Genomic DNA, 15,786 nt, shown 5'->3' with positions numbered 1-15,786 from the left:
CCGGAGTCATGCTGCCATCTCGGCCTCAATTGTTTATTTTGAGGGTGAGGGCCATCTTTGGAGAGGAACTTTAAGTGGTGAGGCATTACGGGGGTGGGGCTGTGAGGGAAGAAAAGGAGGGGAAGGCAAAAGGGAATGTAGGAAAAGGAGGAAGGAATGGAAGGAGGAGGATGAGAGGGAAAGAGAAGGGAGGAAATGGAAAAGGAGGAGATGGGAAGGAGAGGGAAAGTGAAGGGAGAGGAAGAAGAAGGTACAAGAGAAGGAGCGCCTCCTTCCTCTCCCCTACCTCCACTCTGGTCCTCACTGGGCACTGGGCCCTCCGCCCAGAGATGTCCTATGTCCACCCAAGTCACGCACCACAAGGGACCACCCGAACACTGTCACTGTTTGGGGTTCCAGAGTTCCGACACTAACCTTTCTCCAGTGAGCCCCCAATCGCGCCCACCCCTAGCTTATGATGGGGGGACCCAAGGAACACCCACAAGGAGTCCAGGGGGCGAGAGGTTAAATTTCCACCTTAGTTCCCCCACTGATCCAATTCCCAGTCCAAAGAGTGAGGTGGGCTTGCTCTGCAACCCTTCTTGTCCAAAATACTGGGGGGAGCCCTTCCCACTCCCCCCCCCCAATAATGCCCACAATGTGGGTCCTATGCTGAGCTTCCTGCCTATGGGGGGAAAAAAACACCTATCCTCTCAGAAATTATTCATACCATGATGGTCGTGTCAGCACTTTTTGTATCACCAGTGTACCACGCCAGAGGGTCATGGCTTACTTTCCCTCCTGCACTTGAAAACCAACAAAACATTTCATTGTTTTTCTTTAAAAAAAAATCCCATAGAAACCAGCAGGCATTTTGAACGGGGAAACATGTTTTTCCTAATGAAAACGGCACTTCACACTGGCTGACTACCAGGAAACGAGAAGCTAAAGAGCATTTTTAAAAATTTTAAATATCACAACAGGTCTCTGTAGAATAACAAGTTACTTCTCGTTTACCCATCCCTGAGAAATGGAAATAACCTTGACTGTATGTAACCCACAACGCTTTCAGCCAGATGAGGAAAAACAGTAAAGAGAAGGAGGGGTTTGTTGGCCCTTAAGCTCCTCATTTCACTGTAAGCGAGGGCAGGGTCCGTGCTTTTTAACCTCCATTACCCTCTCCCGAGTTCTGACTAGTGCTCTGCCTACAAGAAACGCTTAATAAAAGACACTGGTTGATCCATTAACCTGATGAGCCAGACTCCTCTTCGCTATTTCGACCTCCTTGTGGAGTTCCTTCCTTCGGTCGGCCAGTGACCCGTTGTCTTTAGGCAAACCTTCTATCTGCCGGAAAAACAAAACAGAACTTGTAAAGCAAAGACCATATGAAGGAAATTGTTAATCCTATTTAGTTCACCTCCAAAGAAAATAAGCATCATATGGTACGGATAATGACCGCTCGACTTCTTGGTAGCTCCATGGAACTCTGTATAAAAAAGGGCTCTAAAGGTTTCATCTGGAAGAGACCTGCAAGAGGTAAATGGTTTCACTGAAGTACCATTCAGGTATTATATGACATGTACTTGGAGTGCTATTACTGTTTTCATTATTATTGTTGTATTTCTTCAGTGCCAAGCACTGTATCAAGTGCTGGGACAGATACGAGATAATCAGATTGGACAAGGTCCTTATCATACAGTAAAAGGGAGAGAGAACAGGTATTGAACTCCCATTATACAGATGAAGAAACTGAGTCTGAGAGCAGTTAAGTGACTTGTGCAAGGTTAGATGGCAGGCAAGTGCCGGAGCTGGGATTAGAACCCAGTTCTCCTGACTCCCAGGCCTGCATGCTTTCCACAAAGCTGCACTGCTCTTCATTGTTCATTCTTTACTATTGATGCGGTTAATTTCTCTGTTAAATATCTGAGACAACATTCGCGGTCCACATTCTGTGACTTTTCTTATATATGTTTATAGCTACCCTAAAAATATCATAGAGACAGAAGACATTAATTGATAAACAGCAAATAAGCATCATTCAAAGCTGCCAGGGTTTTTAAGTAAATGGTCTTTCTCCAGGAGTGCAAGGCAGAGAATGAGGCTGCCCTAAGTCATCAACTCTCAACTTCAGTATATTTCCTGCCTGCCACTGCTTTCCTTGGTTTAGGCTTTCCTAGAGATTCCCATTTGCCTCTGCACTTCTTCAAGAGGAACCAAGGAATGTTTTCCCCCCTTCGTTTACATGATTCATCTCCTCCTCTGAGGGATTTGAAATGTGCACTGGATAATTCAGGCCAAATAAAGACAGTTTCGGGGCATTTTCCAAAGAAATGAGAAAACTGTAGAAATGGGAATATATTCAATGTGGAAACATCGTGAGGATTTCATTATGGTGCAGATGGATAAACTGGCATTTTAAAAATATGTATCTAAACTGGCAACTTTTAAGCATATGTGTCCTTTCCCTGTCTTTCTCATCGCTGTGGACACCACTACCCTCCCTGTCTCATAAGTCCATACCTTTGGCATTATCTTCCACTCCTCTCTCTCATTCAACCCGCCTTGCTGGCCTCCCTGCCTCCCGTCTCTCCCCACTCAAATCCATTCTTCACTCTGCTGCCCGGAACATTTTCCTACAAAACCATCCAGTCCATTTCTCCCCACTCCTCAAGTGGTTGTCCGTCCATCCATCTCTGTGCCAAATAGAAACTTCTTACCATCAGCTTTAATGCACTCAATCATCTGCCCTCTAACTTACCTCTCTGATTTCCTACTATAATCCAATACGCTCACTTCATTCCTCTAATGCCAACCTACTCATTGTTCCTCCATCTCGTCTACCTCGCCACCGACCTCTCGCCCATGGCCTGCCTCTGACCTGGAATTCCCTCCCTCTTCATATCCGACAATTACTCTTTCCCACCTTCAAAGCCTTATTTGAAGGCACCCCTCTTCCAAGAGGCCTTCTCCAACTAAGCCCTCATTTCCTCTACTCCCTCTCCCTTCTGAGCCCTTAATCACCCTACCCTCAGCCACACATCAGTGATTTACATAGCTGTTATACTTTATATTAATGTCTGACTACCCCTTTAGGGGAGCTCCTTGTGGGCAGGGAACTTGTCTACCAACTCCAACTACCATTGAACTCTGCCAAGCGTTTAGTGCAGTGCTATACACGGAGCAAGTGTTCAATTACTCTGCAATATATCAACAAATCCTGGCAGTTCTACATTCACAACGTCTCTAAAATCTGTCCTTTCCTCTCCATCCAAACTGCTACCACGTTAATCTAAGCACTTATCCTATCCCGCCTTGACTACTGCCTCAGTCTCTCCTCTTTCCAGTCCATACTTTCCTCTGCTGCCCGAATCATTTTTTGTAAAAAGAAGCATTCAGCCCATGTTTCCCTACTCCTCAAGAATAGTTGCTCAGTCACCTCATCAAACAGGAACTCCTTACCTTCAGCTTTAAAGTCCTCAATCATTAACTTACTGATCTACTACAACCCAGCCCGCACACTTGGCTCCTCTGTTGCCAACCTACTCACCGTACTTCGATCTCACCTACCTCACGGCTGACGGTTTGGCCGCATATTGCCTCTGGCCAGAAATTCCCTCTCCTTTTCTATATGATGGACTGCCGCTCTCCCTACTTTCAAAGCCGTATTAAAATAGGCCTTCATCAACTAAGTTCTCATTTCCCAGACTCCTGTCACACATACAATTAGATCTGTACCCTTTAAGCACTTGATATTCACCACCCCCCAGACCTACAGCACTCATGAATATACCTGTAATTTATTTTAAAGTCTGTCTCTCCCCTCTAAACTGTAAGCTCCTTGTGGGAAGGGGACGTTTCTACCAACTCTGTTTTACCATAGTCTCCTAAGCGCTTAGACCAGTGCTCTTAACACAGTAAGTACTCAGTAAATACCACTGATTGATCGACTGATTTTCTGATATTGCTCTGAGACTTTAGCGATAAGCGATACAGAGATGCCTAGCTAAATAATCGCAAAATACGCCAAACATGCCTTTTCTGAAGAACTTTTCCTAGGTCACGCTTCCCCTTGATAATCCTACGGCACTTTATGTGAATTGGGAAAAAGACAAATCGATGCCGTCTCTAGCTTTAAAAACCAGGAATACAGAATGTGCTGATTCAGTAGAATGTGCAGGTAAATTGGCTTCAGAAAGTCTATGTTTCCAGAACTGTCATCCATTTTGAGCATTTCCATGACTGAGAATAGCCTGGCCTAGTTGAAAGAGCACTACTGTACTCTCCCAAGTGCTTACTACAGTGCTCTGCACCCAATAAGTACTTAATAAATGCATTTGACTGACAGTTGAGAGTCAGGAGGCCTAAACTCCAATTCCAGGTCTGCTTGCTGTGTGACCTTGGACAAGTCACTCCCTGTGCCCCAGTTTCCTCATCTGTAAAATGAAAATCAAAAACCTCTGTAGATGATGAACCCCTTGTGCGTCTGGGACTGTGTGTAATATGACTGAACTTACCACAGCCCTTAGCACAGTGTTCGGCATATAGTAAGCACTTAACAAATACCAACATTTTTAAATGTGTGCTGATTAAGCCTGATTCTCTCCTCATAAAAGGGGCTGTTGATTTTCCCTGAGATTTCCTTTCCACCTGAACTAGGAGTGTCCCTCTTAGGTCCTGTCCCGACAGCACTTGCAAGTGAAGCCTGCTGCCTTGTTTGGAGCAGAGTGGAGCAGGCATTGTACTCTCCCAAGTGCTTAGTATAGTGTTCTGGACACAGCGCTCAATCAGTACAATTGATTGATTATTGTGCTGGGATGCAATAGGGTACTGCTCTGATCTCTCTTAAAATGTTTCCTGAATGTGCCTTAGTAACAAGGCCAAAATTAACATTTGCCACCCACTGACCCTAAGCTAACTAGCCCCTTCATTCTTAAATTTTAACATTTTACAGTATTTTGCCAATGTATTTAGTATATGCTGAATTCACCCTGACATTTACACAGCAGGGAGCTCTCTTTTCTTTCAGTTAGGGAAGTCATAATGTAGGAGGAGATGGATGAAAATAATTCCACCACAGAACATCCATCATATCATCATATCACAGAACATATCTTTTCCTTTTGCTCATAAATAATTCCATCACAAACATCTTCTTTTCCTTTTGCTTATCTCTTACCCCACTCAAATCTTTTCTCTTTTCAGTCAGTTTCTTTTGGAGAAATATCTTGACTCTCAGACTAAATTTGCTGTCCTTTCTGTGTCTCCTTTGTCTTTGGGTCTGTATCCTTTAAAGCATTTTGATACTCACCCCCAACCCCGGCCCCACAGCACTTAGGTAAATATCCTTATACTTTGTCTTCTGTCTCTCTCCCCAACTATACTGTAAGCTCCCTGAGGGCAGAGATTGTGTCTTGGGAAGCAGCGTGGCTCAGTGGAAAGAGGCCGGGCTTCGGAGTCAGAAGTCATGGGTTCAACTCCCGGCTCTGCCACTTGTCAGCTGTGTGACTTTGGGCAAGTCACTTAACTTCTCTGTGCCTCAGTTACCTCATCTGTAAAATGGGGATTAACTGTGAGCCTCACATAGGACAACCTGATTACCCTGTATCTACCCCAGCGCTTAGAACAGTGCTCTGCACATAGTAAGCGCTTAACAAATACCAACATTATTAAAATAAAAATAAAAAATAAATGATGGTATTTGTTAAGCACTTACTATGTGCCAAGCACTGTTCTAAGTGCTGAGATCACCTCTATTGTAGTGAATTCTTCCAAGTGCTTAGTTCAGTGCTCTGCACAGGGTAAGTGTTCAATAAATTGAGAAGCAGCATGGTATAATGGCTAGAGCATGGGCCTGGGAGTCAGAAAGACCTGGGTTCTAATCGCAGCTCCATCAATTTCTGCTGTCTGACCTCGGGCAAGTCACTTCACTTCTCTGAGCCCAAGTTTCCTCATCTGTAAAATGGGGATTGAGACTTTTGTGCCACAAGTGGGACAGGGACTGTGTCCAACCTGATTAGCTTGAATCTACCCCAGCGCTTAGTACAGTGTCTGGCATACAATAAGCACCTAACAAATACCATAAAAAATACATCTGACTGATGGATTGCACTGCTCCTAGGCCGGACCCCTGCCCATATAAGGATCCCACAGTGCTAAATGCTCATATGATTTATAGGCCACAGATTGTAATGGAAAACAATATGTATAGGCACCTTGTATTATTGATATAAAAGGGTTTAGTTTTTCTATTTTTTTTTCTGAAAACCCTCTTCGTCTCTCCCCTCCAACCACTTGCCAAATTTGCTACTTGAAACTAGGATCTCAAGGGCCTATGGGAAATCCAGCCCCATTTAGAGAAACCCATAAGGAAGCTGCATTGCCTTATGGCTAAGTCCCTGGATAAACCTGAAATCTTCTGGCCAAGAGAGAATGCAACAGGGTGAAGGAAAGGTCGTTCCGCTCCCTTGGATCTGGGGGCAGTGGGCTGGATTTTCTGGATCTTTAGGTAGAGAATTAAACTTGTGATTCCCCTCTAGACTGTAAGATTGTCGTGTGCAGGGATTGTGTTTATCAAATCTGTTGTACTCTACTTTCTCAAGTGCTTATTACAGTATACAGCACACGGTTAGCCCTCAATAAATACCACCGATTGATTTATTCCCCACTTAAATAAATGAGGTATGGATTGGAAAAAAAGGATAGGAATTGTTGGGCTTGAGAAAGGAAGACTGAAGGTCAAATCAATAAACTGTTTTCAAATGTTTGAAGAATTTTCATGAAATGGTGCTGGCTAATTTTTTCTCCCGCACATGGAGGACTGTCCATGAGGCTTACATTAGAGGAAAAAAAAGCAAAAAAACTCCAGTGGGGTGTAGGGCATCTGGTTTGGGCTTGGTTTTGGGGAGCAGCAAATCAAGAGACCCATCAGGGCCTTTTCAAGGTATTATTGCCTCTCAATCAATCAACAGTATTGTTTGAGAGCTTAGTCTGTGCCGAGAGCACTGTACTGAGGAATTGGGAGAGTACAACACAATGGAATTAGAGGACACATTCCCTGCCCATAACAAGCTTACAGTCTAGAGGGGGAGACAGACATTAATATGAATAAATAACTTCTATAAATTAAAGCTATGTATGTAAGCAAACTCCTGCCCCCTTCCAGCCTCTGGGGACACCAGGGAAATGGGGGAGGGTGCTGGGACTCAACCATGCAACTCCTGAGTGGCAGCTGGGGATTCACTCGCTGGGATGAGACAGTGAGTGACCCTCCTGCAGAAAATCCCACCCTATGCTAACTTCCTCCTCACCTCTCTGCTGCAGCTAGGCAAAGAAAACGCTGTTGGCAGCCGGACGCCGCATGAAATTTCAATTCAGCTTGAATCGATGTGAAAATAATCTGCATAACAAAAGCCACAGACTGACTACACTGACTAAAAACATTGCATTGAAGAGTTGCGGGAATCAACATTCTTCGACAATATATGAAGCGGAGGAAATGGGTTTAGGGACGCACCTTCCTCCATGAACATCAAAATGTTTACACTTGCACAATATGAGGTTTTGTTTCACTTAGAAATGCATGTCAAATATTGAATGAATAAGCATTTTCAGAAGAGAACTTAAGGCACACTTCCTATTCTCCTTCCCCCCTGCTCCCCTCAACCTCCGCCCCCCACCAAAAATATGAAAGGGCCAGCAAAACAAAACCCTCCATCCTTGTTCAAAGAGAAATGACTGGCTGAGTCTCCAGGGAACAGAACCGGAACATGCTTGACATAGAAGGCTGGATCTCTGATTCTTAACTGCAAACTTCCCATCCCTGTTTTCAATCAGTGGGATTGGGGACTGCCGTCTTGCCAGTATAAATACTTTGGCTGAGGGCTGTCAGTTTGAAGCCATACCGATGGGATGCTTTTGGCTCTGTGATGGCATACTGAGAAACAGCATGGCTTAGAGGATAAAGAGCTGGGCCTGAGAGTCAGAAGGACCTGGGTTCTAATCCCAGTTCTGCCACTTGTCTGCTGTGTGCTCTTGGAGAGGTCACAATTTCTCTGTGCCTCATCTGTAAAATATGGATTATTAAAAATAATAATAATAACAATGCTGGTGTTTAAGCGCTTTCTGTGTGCCAGGTACTGTACTAAGCGCTGGGGTGGTTACGTACAAATTGGGTTGGACACAGTCTCTGTCCCACAAGGGCCTTACACTCTTAATCCCCATTTTACAGATGAGGAAATTGAAGCACAGAAAAGTGAAGCAACTTGCCTAAAGTCACACAGCAGACAAGAGGCAGAGCCTGGATTAGAACCCACAACCTTCTGACTCCCAGGTCCGTGCTCTATCCACTAGACTATGCTGCTTCCCAATTAAGACTAAGACTGTGAGCCCCTCATAGGAGAGGGATGGTGTCCAACCTGATGAGCTTGTATTGACCCCAGGGCTCAGAACAGTGCCTGGCACATAGTAAATGCTTAACAAATACTGTTTTGTTTTTTAAAGCACAAACTGGCTTGGGATTCTATTTGTCAGATGCTTCCCAAAGGGATCTGCCACTATGTCCTATCCTCTGGGGACCCAGTTAGATTTCTTAGGGTCACACCCAGGGAGAGTCAAGGCCCAAGGTTGGAAAAGTCTGCAATTCTATCAGTCAACAGTTGTGCGGGATCTGGGCTGTCTAGGACTCTGAAAGCTGCTGTCAATCAGGTGGATGACAGGCAGCTTATTATTTATTTTTTTTTAAAGATGTGTCATGCACAGTTTTAAGCATGGGGGTAGATACAAGTTAATCTGATTGAACACAGTCCCTATCCCACATGCAGCTCACAGTTTAAGTAGGATGGGGGGAAATGAATTCCTCAGGAAACTGAGGCCCAGAGCAGTGAAGTGACTAGCCCAAGGTCACATAGCAGACAAGAGGCAGGGCCGGGGTTAGACCCCAGGTCCTGTGACTCCCAGGCCTGTGCTCTTTCCACTAGGCCATGCTACTTCCCAGAACACCCATGTCCCCTCCCATTGGCAAGACAGAGGCCTTCCTGTGATCATTATGCAGTTCTGAGAACTTGATGAAATATCTGTTCCTAGATCTCCTTGAACACCCTTTTTTGTCTGCCCCTTTTTTTTAATGGTATTTGTTAAGCGCTTACTATGTATCAGACACTGTTCTAAGCGCTGGGGCAGACACCAGCTAATCAGGTTGGAAACAGTCCATGTCCCACATGGGACACACAGTCTTAATTACAGTTTACAGCTGAGGTAACTGAGGCCCAGAGTGATTTGCCCAAGATCATGGGGCAGACAGGATTAGAACCCAAACCCTTGTGACTCCCAGGCCCATGCTGTATCCACTAGGCCACACTGCTTCTCGTAGAAGCAGCTGACTAGGCAAAGCAGACCAGTGTTTGCTATGAATGACACTAAGATGCTTCCAGACTCACTGCATTCTGAAGTGTGTATGTTTTTCTTTCCTGCTACCTACTGTGGATTTGTTGAGTGACCAGAGAGTTTTATTTGTGTAATTCTTTGTGACTCATTCTGTTTCCCTCCAGCATTCAAAATTTTACTATTGATGCCTGTATACTTGTTTTGTTGTCTGTCTCCCCCTTCTAGACTGTGAGCCCGTTGTTGAGTAGGGATTGTCTCTATCTGTTGTCAAATTGTACTTTCTAAGTGCTAAGTACAGTGCTCTGCACACAGTAAGCGCTCAATAAATACAAATGAATGTATGAATGAACTTCCTATGAGAACAGAAGGATAGTTTGGGAGTACAGGCTTTTTATGGTGGGGACTGAAATCTAATCCTCTCCCCCAGAGCAGACACCAGCTTGGAGCCCGCTAGTTAGGGAGCGAATTGAAGACCAAGGACTGTAACTCCCTCCTGGGTATACTTTCCCAGGACTTACAATAGTGCCCCACACATAGCAAGCACTTAATAAATACTATTACTACTATGTAAGTTCCTTATGGGCAGGGAACGTGTCTACCAACAAACGTGTCTACCAATTCTGTTCTTTCGTTGCTTTTTTTTCACGGTATTTGTTAAGCACTTACTATGTGCTTAGAGAAGCAGCGTGGCTCAGTGGAAAGAGCACGGGCTTTGGAGTCAGGGCTCATGAGTTCGAATCCCAGCTCTGCCACTTGTCGGCTGTGTGACTGTGGGCAAGTCACTTAACTTCTCTGTGCCTCAGTTCCCTCATCTGTAAAATGGGGATTAAGACTGTGAGCCCCATGTGGGACAACCTGATTCCCCTATGTCTACCCCAGCGCTTAGAACAGTGCTCGGCGCACATAGTAAGCGCTTAACAAATACCAACGTTATTATTATTATTATTATGTGCCAACCACCATTCAAAATGCTGGGGTCGATACAAAGTAATCAGGTCCACATGGGGCTCGCTGTCTTAATCCCCATTTTACAGATGAGGTAACTGAGGCACAGAGAAGTGAAGTGACTTGCCCAAGGTCGCACAACAGACAAGTGGGGGAGCCGGAACTAGAACCCAGGTCCCTCTGACTCCTATTCATTCATCATTCATTCAATCATATTTATTGGGTATTTACTGTGTTCAGAGCACTGTACTAAGCACTTGGGAAAGTATGTATAATATAACAAAAAGCAGACACATTTCCTGCCCACAACGAACTTATACCCAGGCCTGTGCTCTAACCACTGGGCATTGCTGCTTCTCATGCTGCTTCTCTGTTGTATTGTACTCGCCCGAGTGCTGTGTACCGTGCTCCGCACACAGTAAGCGCACAATGAATGTGATTGATTACTGCAGGAGAAGTCTGAGGCCTATAGAGAAGGGTGCTCCCTGTTTCCCCCTTGCTTCCTCCAAGACACTGAGACCAACATTCAGTATATTAGACGAGAGCAACGGCAATCCATCAATCCATCATTTGTATATATTGAGTGCTTACTATGTTCAGAGCACTGAACTAAGCCCTAGGAAATAAGGTTGGTAGACATGATCCCTGCCCACAAGGAACTTAGAGTCTGAAGGGGGAAGTAGGAGTAGGAGGCAATGGCAGAGTGGAAGAAGAGTCTTGGACCATTCTTTTTTTTTTTTTTTTAATCTGGACAGATTTTACCCTTTCCTTTTTTCCCCCCTTCTCTAATTATCTTATATCAGTGTTGCCCTCCCAGAAATGATGATAATAATAATAACTGTGGTCTTTGTTAAATTCTTACTAAGTGCTAGGGTGGATACGAGCAAATGGGGTTGGACAGTCCCTGTCCCATGAAGGGCTCACAATCTTAATCCTCATTTTACAGATGAGGTAAGTGAGGCCCAGAGAAGTGAAGTGAATTTCCCAAGGCCACATAGTGATAGAACCAGGATTAGAACCCATGACTTTCTGACAACCAGGCCCGTGCTCTTTCCACAAGACTGTGCCTGACTCCTTAGATCGTGAGCCCTATGTGCAACAGGGATTATACCTGAACTGATGATCTTGTATCTTCCCCAATGCTTAGAACAGTGCTTGACATATTAAGCGCTTAACAAATAGCACAGTTAGAATCCTCATTAATGATATTCACTGAGTGCTTATTGTGTGCAGAGCAGTCAGTCTTTCAGGCAATCACTGTGTGCAGAGCACTGTACTCAGGACATGGGAAGCAGCATGGTGTACTGGATAAAGCACAGGCCTGGGTGTCAGAAAGTCATGAGATCTAATCCCGGTCCATCACTATTCTGCTATTTGGCCTTGGGCAAGTCACTTCACTTCTCTGGACCTCACTTAACTCATCTGTAAAATGAGGATTAAGACCGTGAGCCCTATGTGGGACAGGGACTGTGTTCAACCCCATCTGCTTGTATCCACCCCGGCACTTTGTACAGTGAGTGGCACAGAGTAAGCGCTTAAGAAATACCATAATTATTATTATTACAATATAACAGTGTAACAGACAAATTCCCTGCCACAACGAGCTTACAGTGTAGAAGGGGAGACTGACATTAACAGAGATAAATAATTATTGTTAGGATTATTACTCCTACCTCCAAACAGAGCCGCTGATGCATGGCTTGGGTGAGATCCAGGGAATCATGGGCGACTTTCAGCAGGAGCTCCACTTTCTTCAGATTGCGCAAATCTCGCTCTTTCTCCCTCTGCTTTCGTGTCAACTCATCGTGCGCGTTCTGCTTGTCAATCTGGCAGTTGCGTAAATTGAGGTCCAAATAACCCCTACACGAGGTAATTGAAAAAAGTCACGAAAAGGATCCCATTATTATTCCGTGTAAACAGAAGTGCCCATTTGAGGCTGCTCTTGAAGAGACCAATACGGCGAACTGGACTGAAGTGGCTGGCCTCTTTCCACAAAGCTTCTATTCCAGGCAAGTTAGCAATGGGTTTGACTCCTTGTAGTATAGAATTCCAAGCACGGATATTTTCCTCCATCCCCAGAATTTTGAAAACATTATGCTAGGGTGAGGCCTTGCAGTTTTGTAAGTTTGGGTCGCTGATCTCCTACAGTAACACATTTCAGTGCATTTCGCTCCACTGATGCCAACCTATTCGCTGTACCTCCATCTCATCTGTCTCGCCACTGACCACTCGACCATGACCTCTTTGTGACCTGGAACTCCCTCCTCCTTCATATCCAACAAAACACTACTCTTCCCATCTTCTAAACTCCACTAAAATCACATCTCCTCCAAGAGGCCTTCCCTGACTAAGCCCTCACTTCCACTATCCTCCTCTCTGTATCTCCTATGCACTTGGCTCTTGACCCCGTAAATACTTTATTATTATGGTATTTAAGTGCTTACTATCTGTCAAACACTGGGATAGATACAAGTTAATCGGGTTGGACATAGTCCATGTTCCACACGGGGCTCACACTCTTCAACCCCATTTTACAGATGAGGTAACTGAAGCACAGAGAAGTGAAGTGACTTCCCCAAGGTCACACAGCAGACATGTGGTGGAGCCGGACTTAGAACCCAGGTCCCTCTGACTCTATCCACTAGACCATTCTGCTTCTCTTGATATTCATCTCATTACCAGCACCACAGCCTTTATGTTCATATCCATCACTGATTTATTTAATGTCTGTCTCCCACTTTCATCAGAAATCCCCTTGTGGTCAGGGATTGTGTCAATCTACTGTATTACACTATCCCTTGTGCTTAGTACAGTGCTCTATACACAGTAAGTGCTCAATAAAAGCCATTGGTTCATTGATAAGAACCTACTGTATCTCATTTCCCAAACTACTCCCAAACCCTATAAAAACTCATCGGACAGCATGACTAGCAGTGCTGTTTCTCTGCCATTTTTCCATCATTCGTTTGGTAAAACTCTTCACAAAGAGGCAAGGTATGAAAGTGGTCTATAAGAACCCACTATGAGGCCCTAGTGACTTACAAGTAGCTTATTTGCTCCACTGTTCACTTACAATCATATTATTAATCGAAATGTACTGAATTTCGTTTTCCTGACACGTCCTTGTATACTCTACCTTTATGTCAAAACCTTCCCATACCCCCACATGAAATAAAAGGGCTAGTGGAAAGAGCACAGACCAGGATTTTAATCCCAGCTCTGCCACTTAAATGTTGTGTGATCTTGGGCAACTCATTTAACTTCTCTGTGCCTCAGTTTCTTCATCCTTTCCACTTAGAATGGGAGGCCCGGTGGGACAGGACAGCGATTGTATGTGACCTGATGAATGTGTTTATACCCCAGTGCTCAGAGTGCTTGGCACATAATAACAGCTTAACAAATATCCAGTTATTATTATTATTTGGCTGCAGGCTCGGACTTGAAATAAGATTTATATTTCATGGACTTGAATGTACAGTCAAAGACTCTTAGTACAGTGCCTTACACATAGTAAGCACTTAACAAATGCCGTAACCACTATCTACCTTAAGATGGGTTGAAGGTTTTGCCATTTTAAAGGTAGAGTATTCAAAGAAATGTCAAGAATACAAAATTCAGTACATTTCGATTAATAATAAGTAAATGGGGGAGATGTAGCTGAGCCTTTGTGCACGACCAAAGAACTATGTGGAAGCCATTTCAAAAGTACGTTTTGAACACTCGTAAAACAATGACAGAGGATTTGGAAACCTTTAGAATATGAGGCATATATATTTGACGGCTCTATGACCTTGGGCAAGTCAGTTCATTTCTCTGTGCCTCAGTTCCCTCACCTGTAAAATGGGGATTAAGCCTGTGAGCCCCATGTGGGACATGGACTTTGTCCAACCCAATTTGCTTGTATCCAACCCAGAGCTTAGTACAGTGCCTGGCACATGATAAGAGTTTAACAAATTCCATTAATATATGTATGTGTATGTATTATGTCTGTGGGCATGTACATAAATACACATGCGACCATATATATCTCTATATATACTTACCTTTCACTTAATGATGTGGCTTCATTCTCCTTGTTTAATTCCAGCAATTTTTTCAGTTGGTTGAATTCCCGCTCTTTGCTTTCAAGTAAGGCTCGCTTTCCTTCTACTTCTTTGATTACATCTTCTTTTTCTTCCAATACTTTATTAGTTTTATTTTCAACTTTCTTAAGGGCAACATTTAATTCTTGGACCTGATCTGCAAAGACTTTTCTTTTCTTCTCAGTTTCTCTGCAGATGGAATTTTAAAGTCAATCGATTTCTCATGGTAGTAAAATTATTCCCTTCAACGGAGGGATTCTGCTTCCAGTTAGTTGGAAAAGTTGGATTCTGAGTCCTCCCAACTCCCTGCATTTTCACTTCACACCCCGACCTTTGTTCAAGTTAATGGAACTGTGTCAAATAGGAGACTGTAAGCTCACTGTGGGCAGGGGCATTTCTACCAATTCCGTTGTATAGTATTCTCCCATGTGCTTAGTACAGTGCTTTGCACACAGTAAGCTCTCAATAAATACCACTGATGGATTGATGGCTCGAGGACATTTGTGATGTCTGAAATGGGAAGAAATCTCAATTCAGTATATTAATATTGAGATGCTTGAGAAGCTACTCTAGATTGTATGCTCACTGTGGGCAGGGAATGTGTTATATTGTACTCTCCCAAGCATTGAGTACAGTGCTCTGCACACAGTAAGTGCTCAATAAATACAACTGACTACTTTCTGTTATTGTATTGTTACTTTTGTTAAGTGGCCTTTTGTCAGGCTCAGGATATACAGCTGTGTAGCAACTTATAGGCTTTAACTCAATTTGCTACCATTTTTAATAGCTTGGATTTAACTTTTAAAACAAAAGCTCGTAAAGAGACATTCAAGAAGCAGCATGGCCTAGTGGATAGAGCATGGGGCTGGGCGTCAGAGGACCTGGGTTTTAATCCCGGCTCTGCCAGCTGCTTGCTGTGGTGACTTTAGGCAAGTCACTTAACTTTGCTGTGCCTCATTTCCCTCAACTTGTAAAATGTGGATTACTTTGTCTCCCTCCTACTTAGATTGTGAGCCCCATGTGGGGCAGGGACTGTGTCTGACCTAATTAACTTGTACCTACCCCAGAGCTTAAAACAGTGTTTGACACATAGTAAACTTTTAACAAATACCACAAAACAATACAACAAACAAACCCTACACTTTTTTACGCATGATCTTTTCCATCTCTTTTCCAATTTGTACAGGAATGGCCTGATGGTGGACTACTTCATCCTAAGAAAAAGAGAACAATACATAAAACCAAAAGGTTTAATGATAAAACCAGAATTCATAGTTATTTTTTCAGTGTAGCATGTTCCATGCATACAATGTCTCGTTTATTCTTACAAGTGACTCTCTCGAGAACAAACAGCAAGTCAGCATCTGACTTGGAACTGCTATTCAAACTTCTCCATTTT

General features: G+C 43.8%; 1 protein-coding gene across 1 annotated transcript in view; it reads right to left on the bottom strand.

Moving 5' to 3' along the window:
* CCDC146 (coiled-coil domain containing 146) overlaps nucleotides 1–15,786 on the bottom strand; it is a 92,381-nt gene that overhangs the window by 20,661 nt on the left and 55,934 nt on the right. Inside the window, exons 7-10 of the mRNA XM_029077780.2 lie at nucleotides 15,528–15,601; nucleotides 14,349–14,576; nucleotides 11,979–12,165; nucleotides 1,228–1,323 (exon numbers count right to left, since the gene is read on the bottom strand). Of these exons, the coding sequence (XP_028933613.1) occupies nucleotides 1,228–1,323; nucleotides 11,979–12,165; nucleotides 14,349–14,576; nucleotides 15,528–15,601 (585 nt within the window). The remainder of the gene's footprint in view (nucleotides 1–1,227; nucleotides 1,324–11,978; nucleotides 12,166–14,348; nucleotides 14,577–15,527; nucleotides 15,602–15,786) is intronic.

Source organism: Ornithorhynchus anatinus, chromosome 13 (genome assembly GCF_004115215.2).
Source record: "Ornithorhynchus anatinus isolate Pmale09 chromosome 13, mOrnAna1.pri.v4, whole genome shotgun sequence".
Taxonomy (NCBI): domain Eukaryota; kingdom Metazoa; phylum Chordata; class Mammalia; order Monotremata; family Ornithorhynchidae; genus Ornithorhynchus; species Ornithorhynchus anatinus.
Note: the sequence above shows the minus strand (reverse complement) of the source record. Positions and strands in the feature narration are given on the sequence as shown.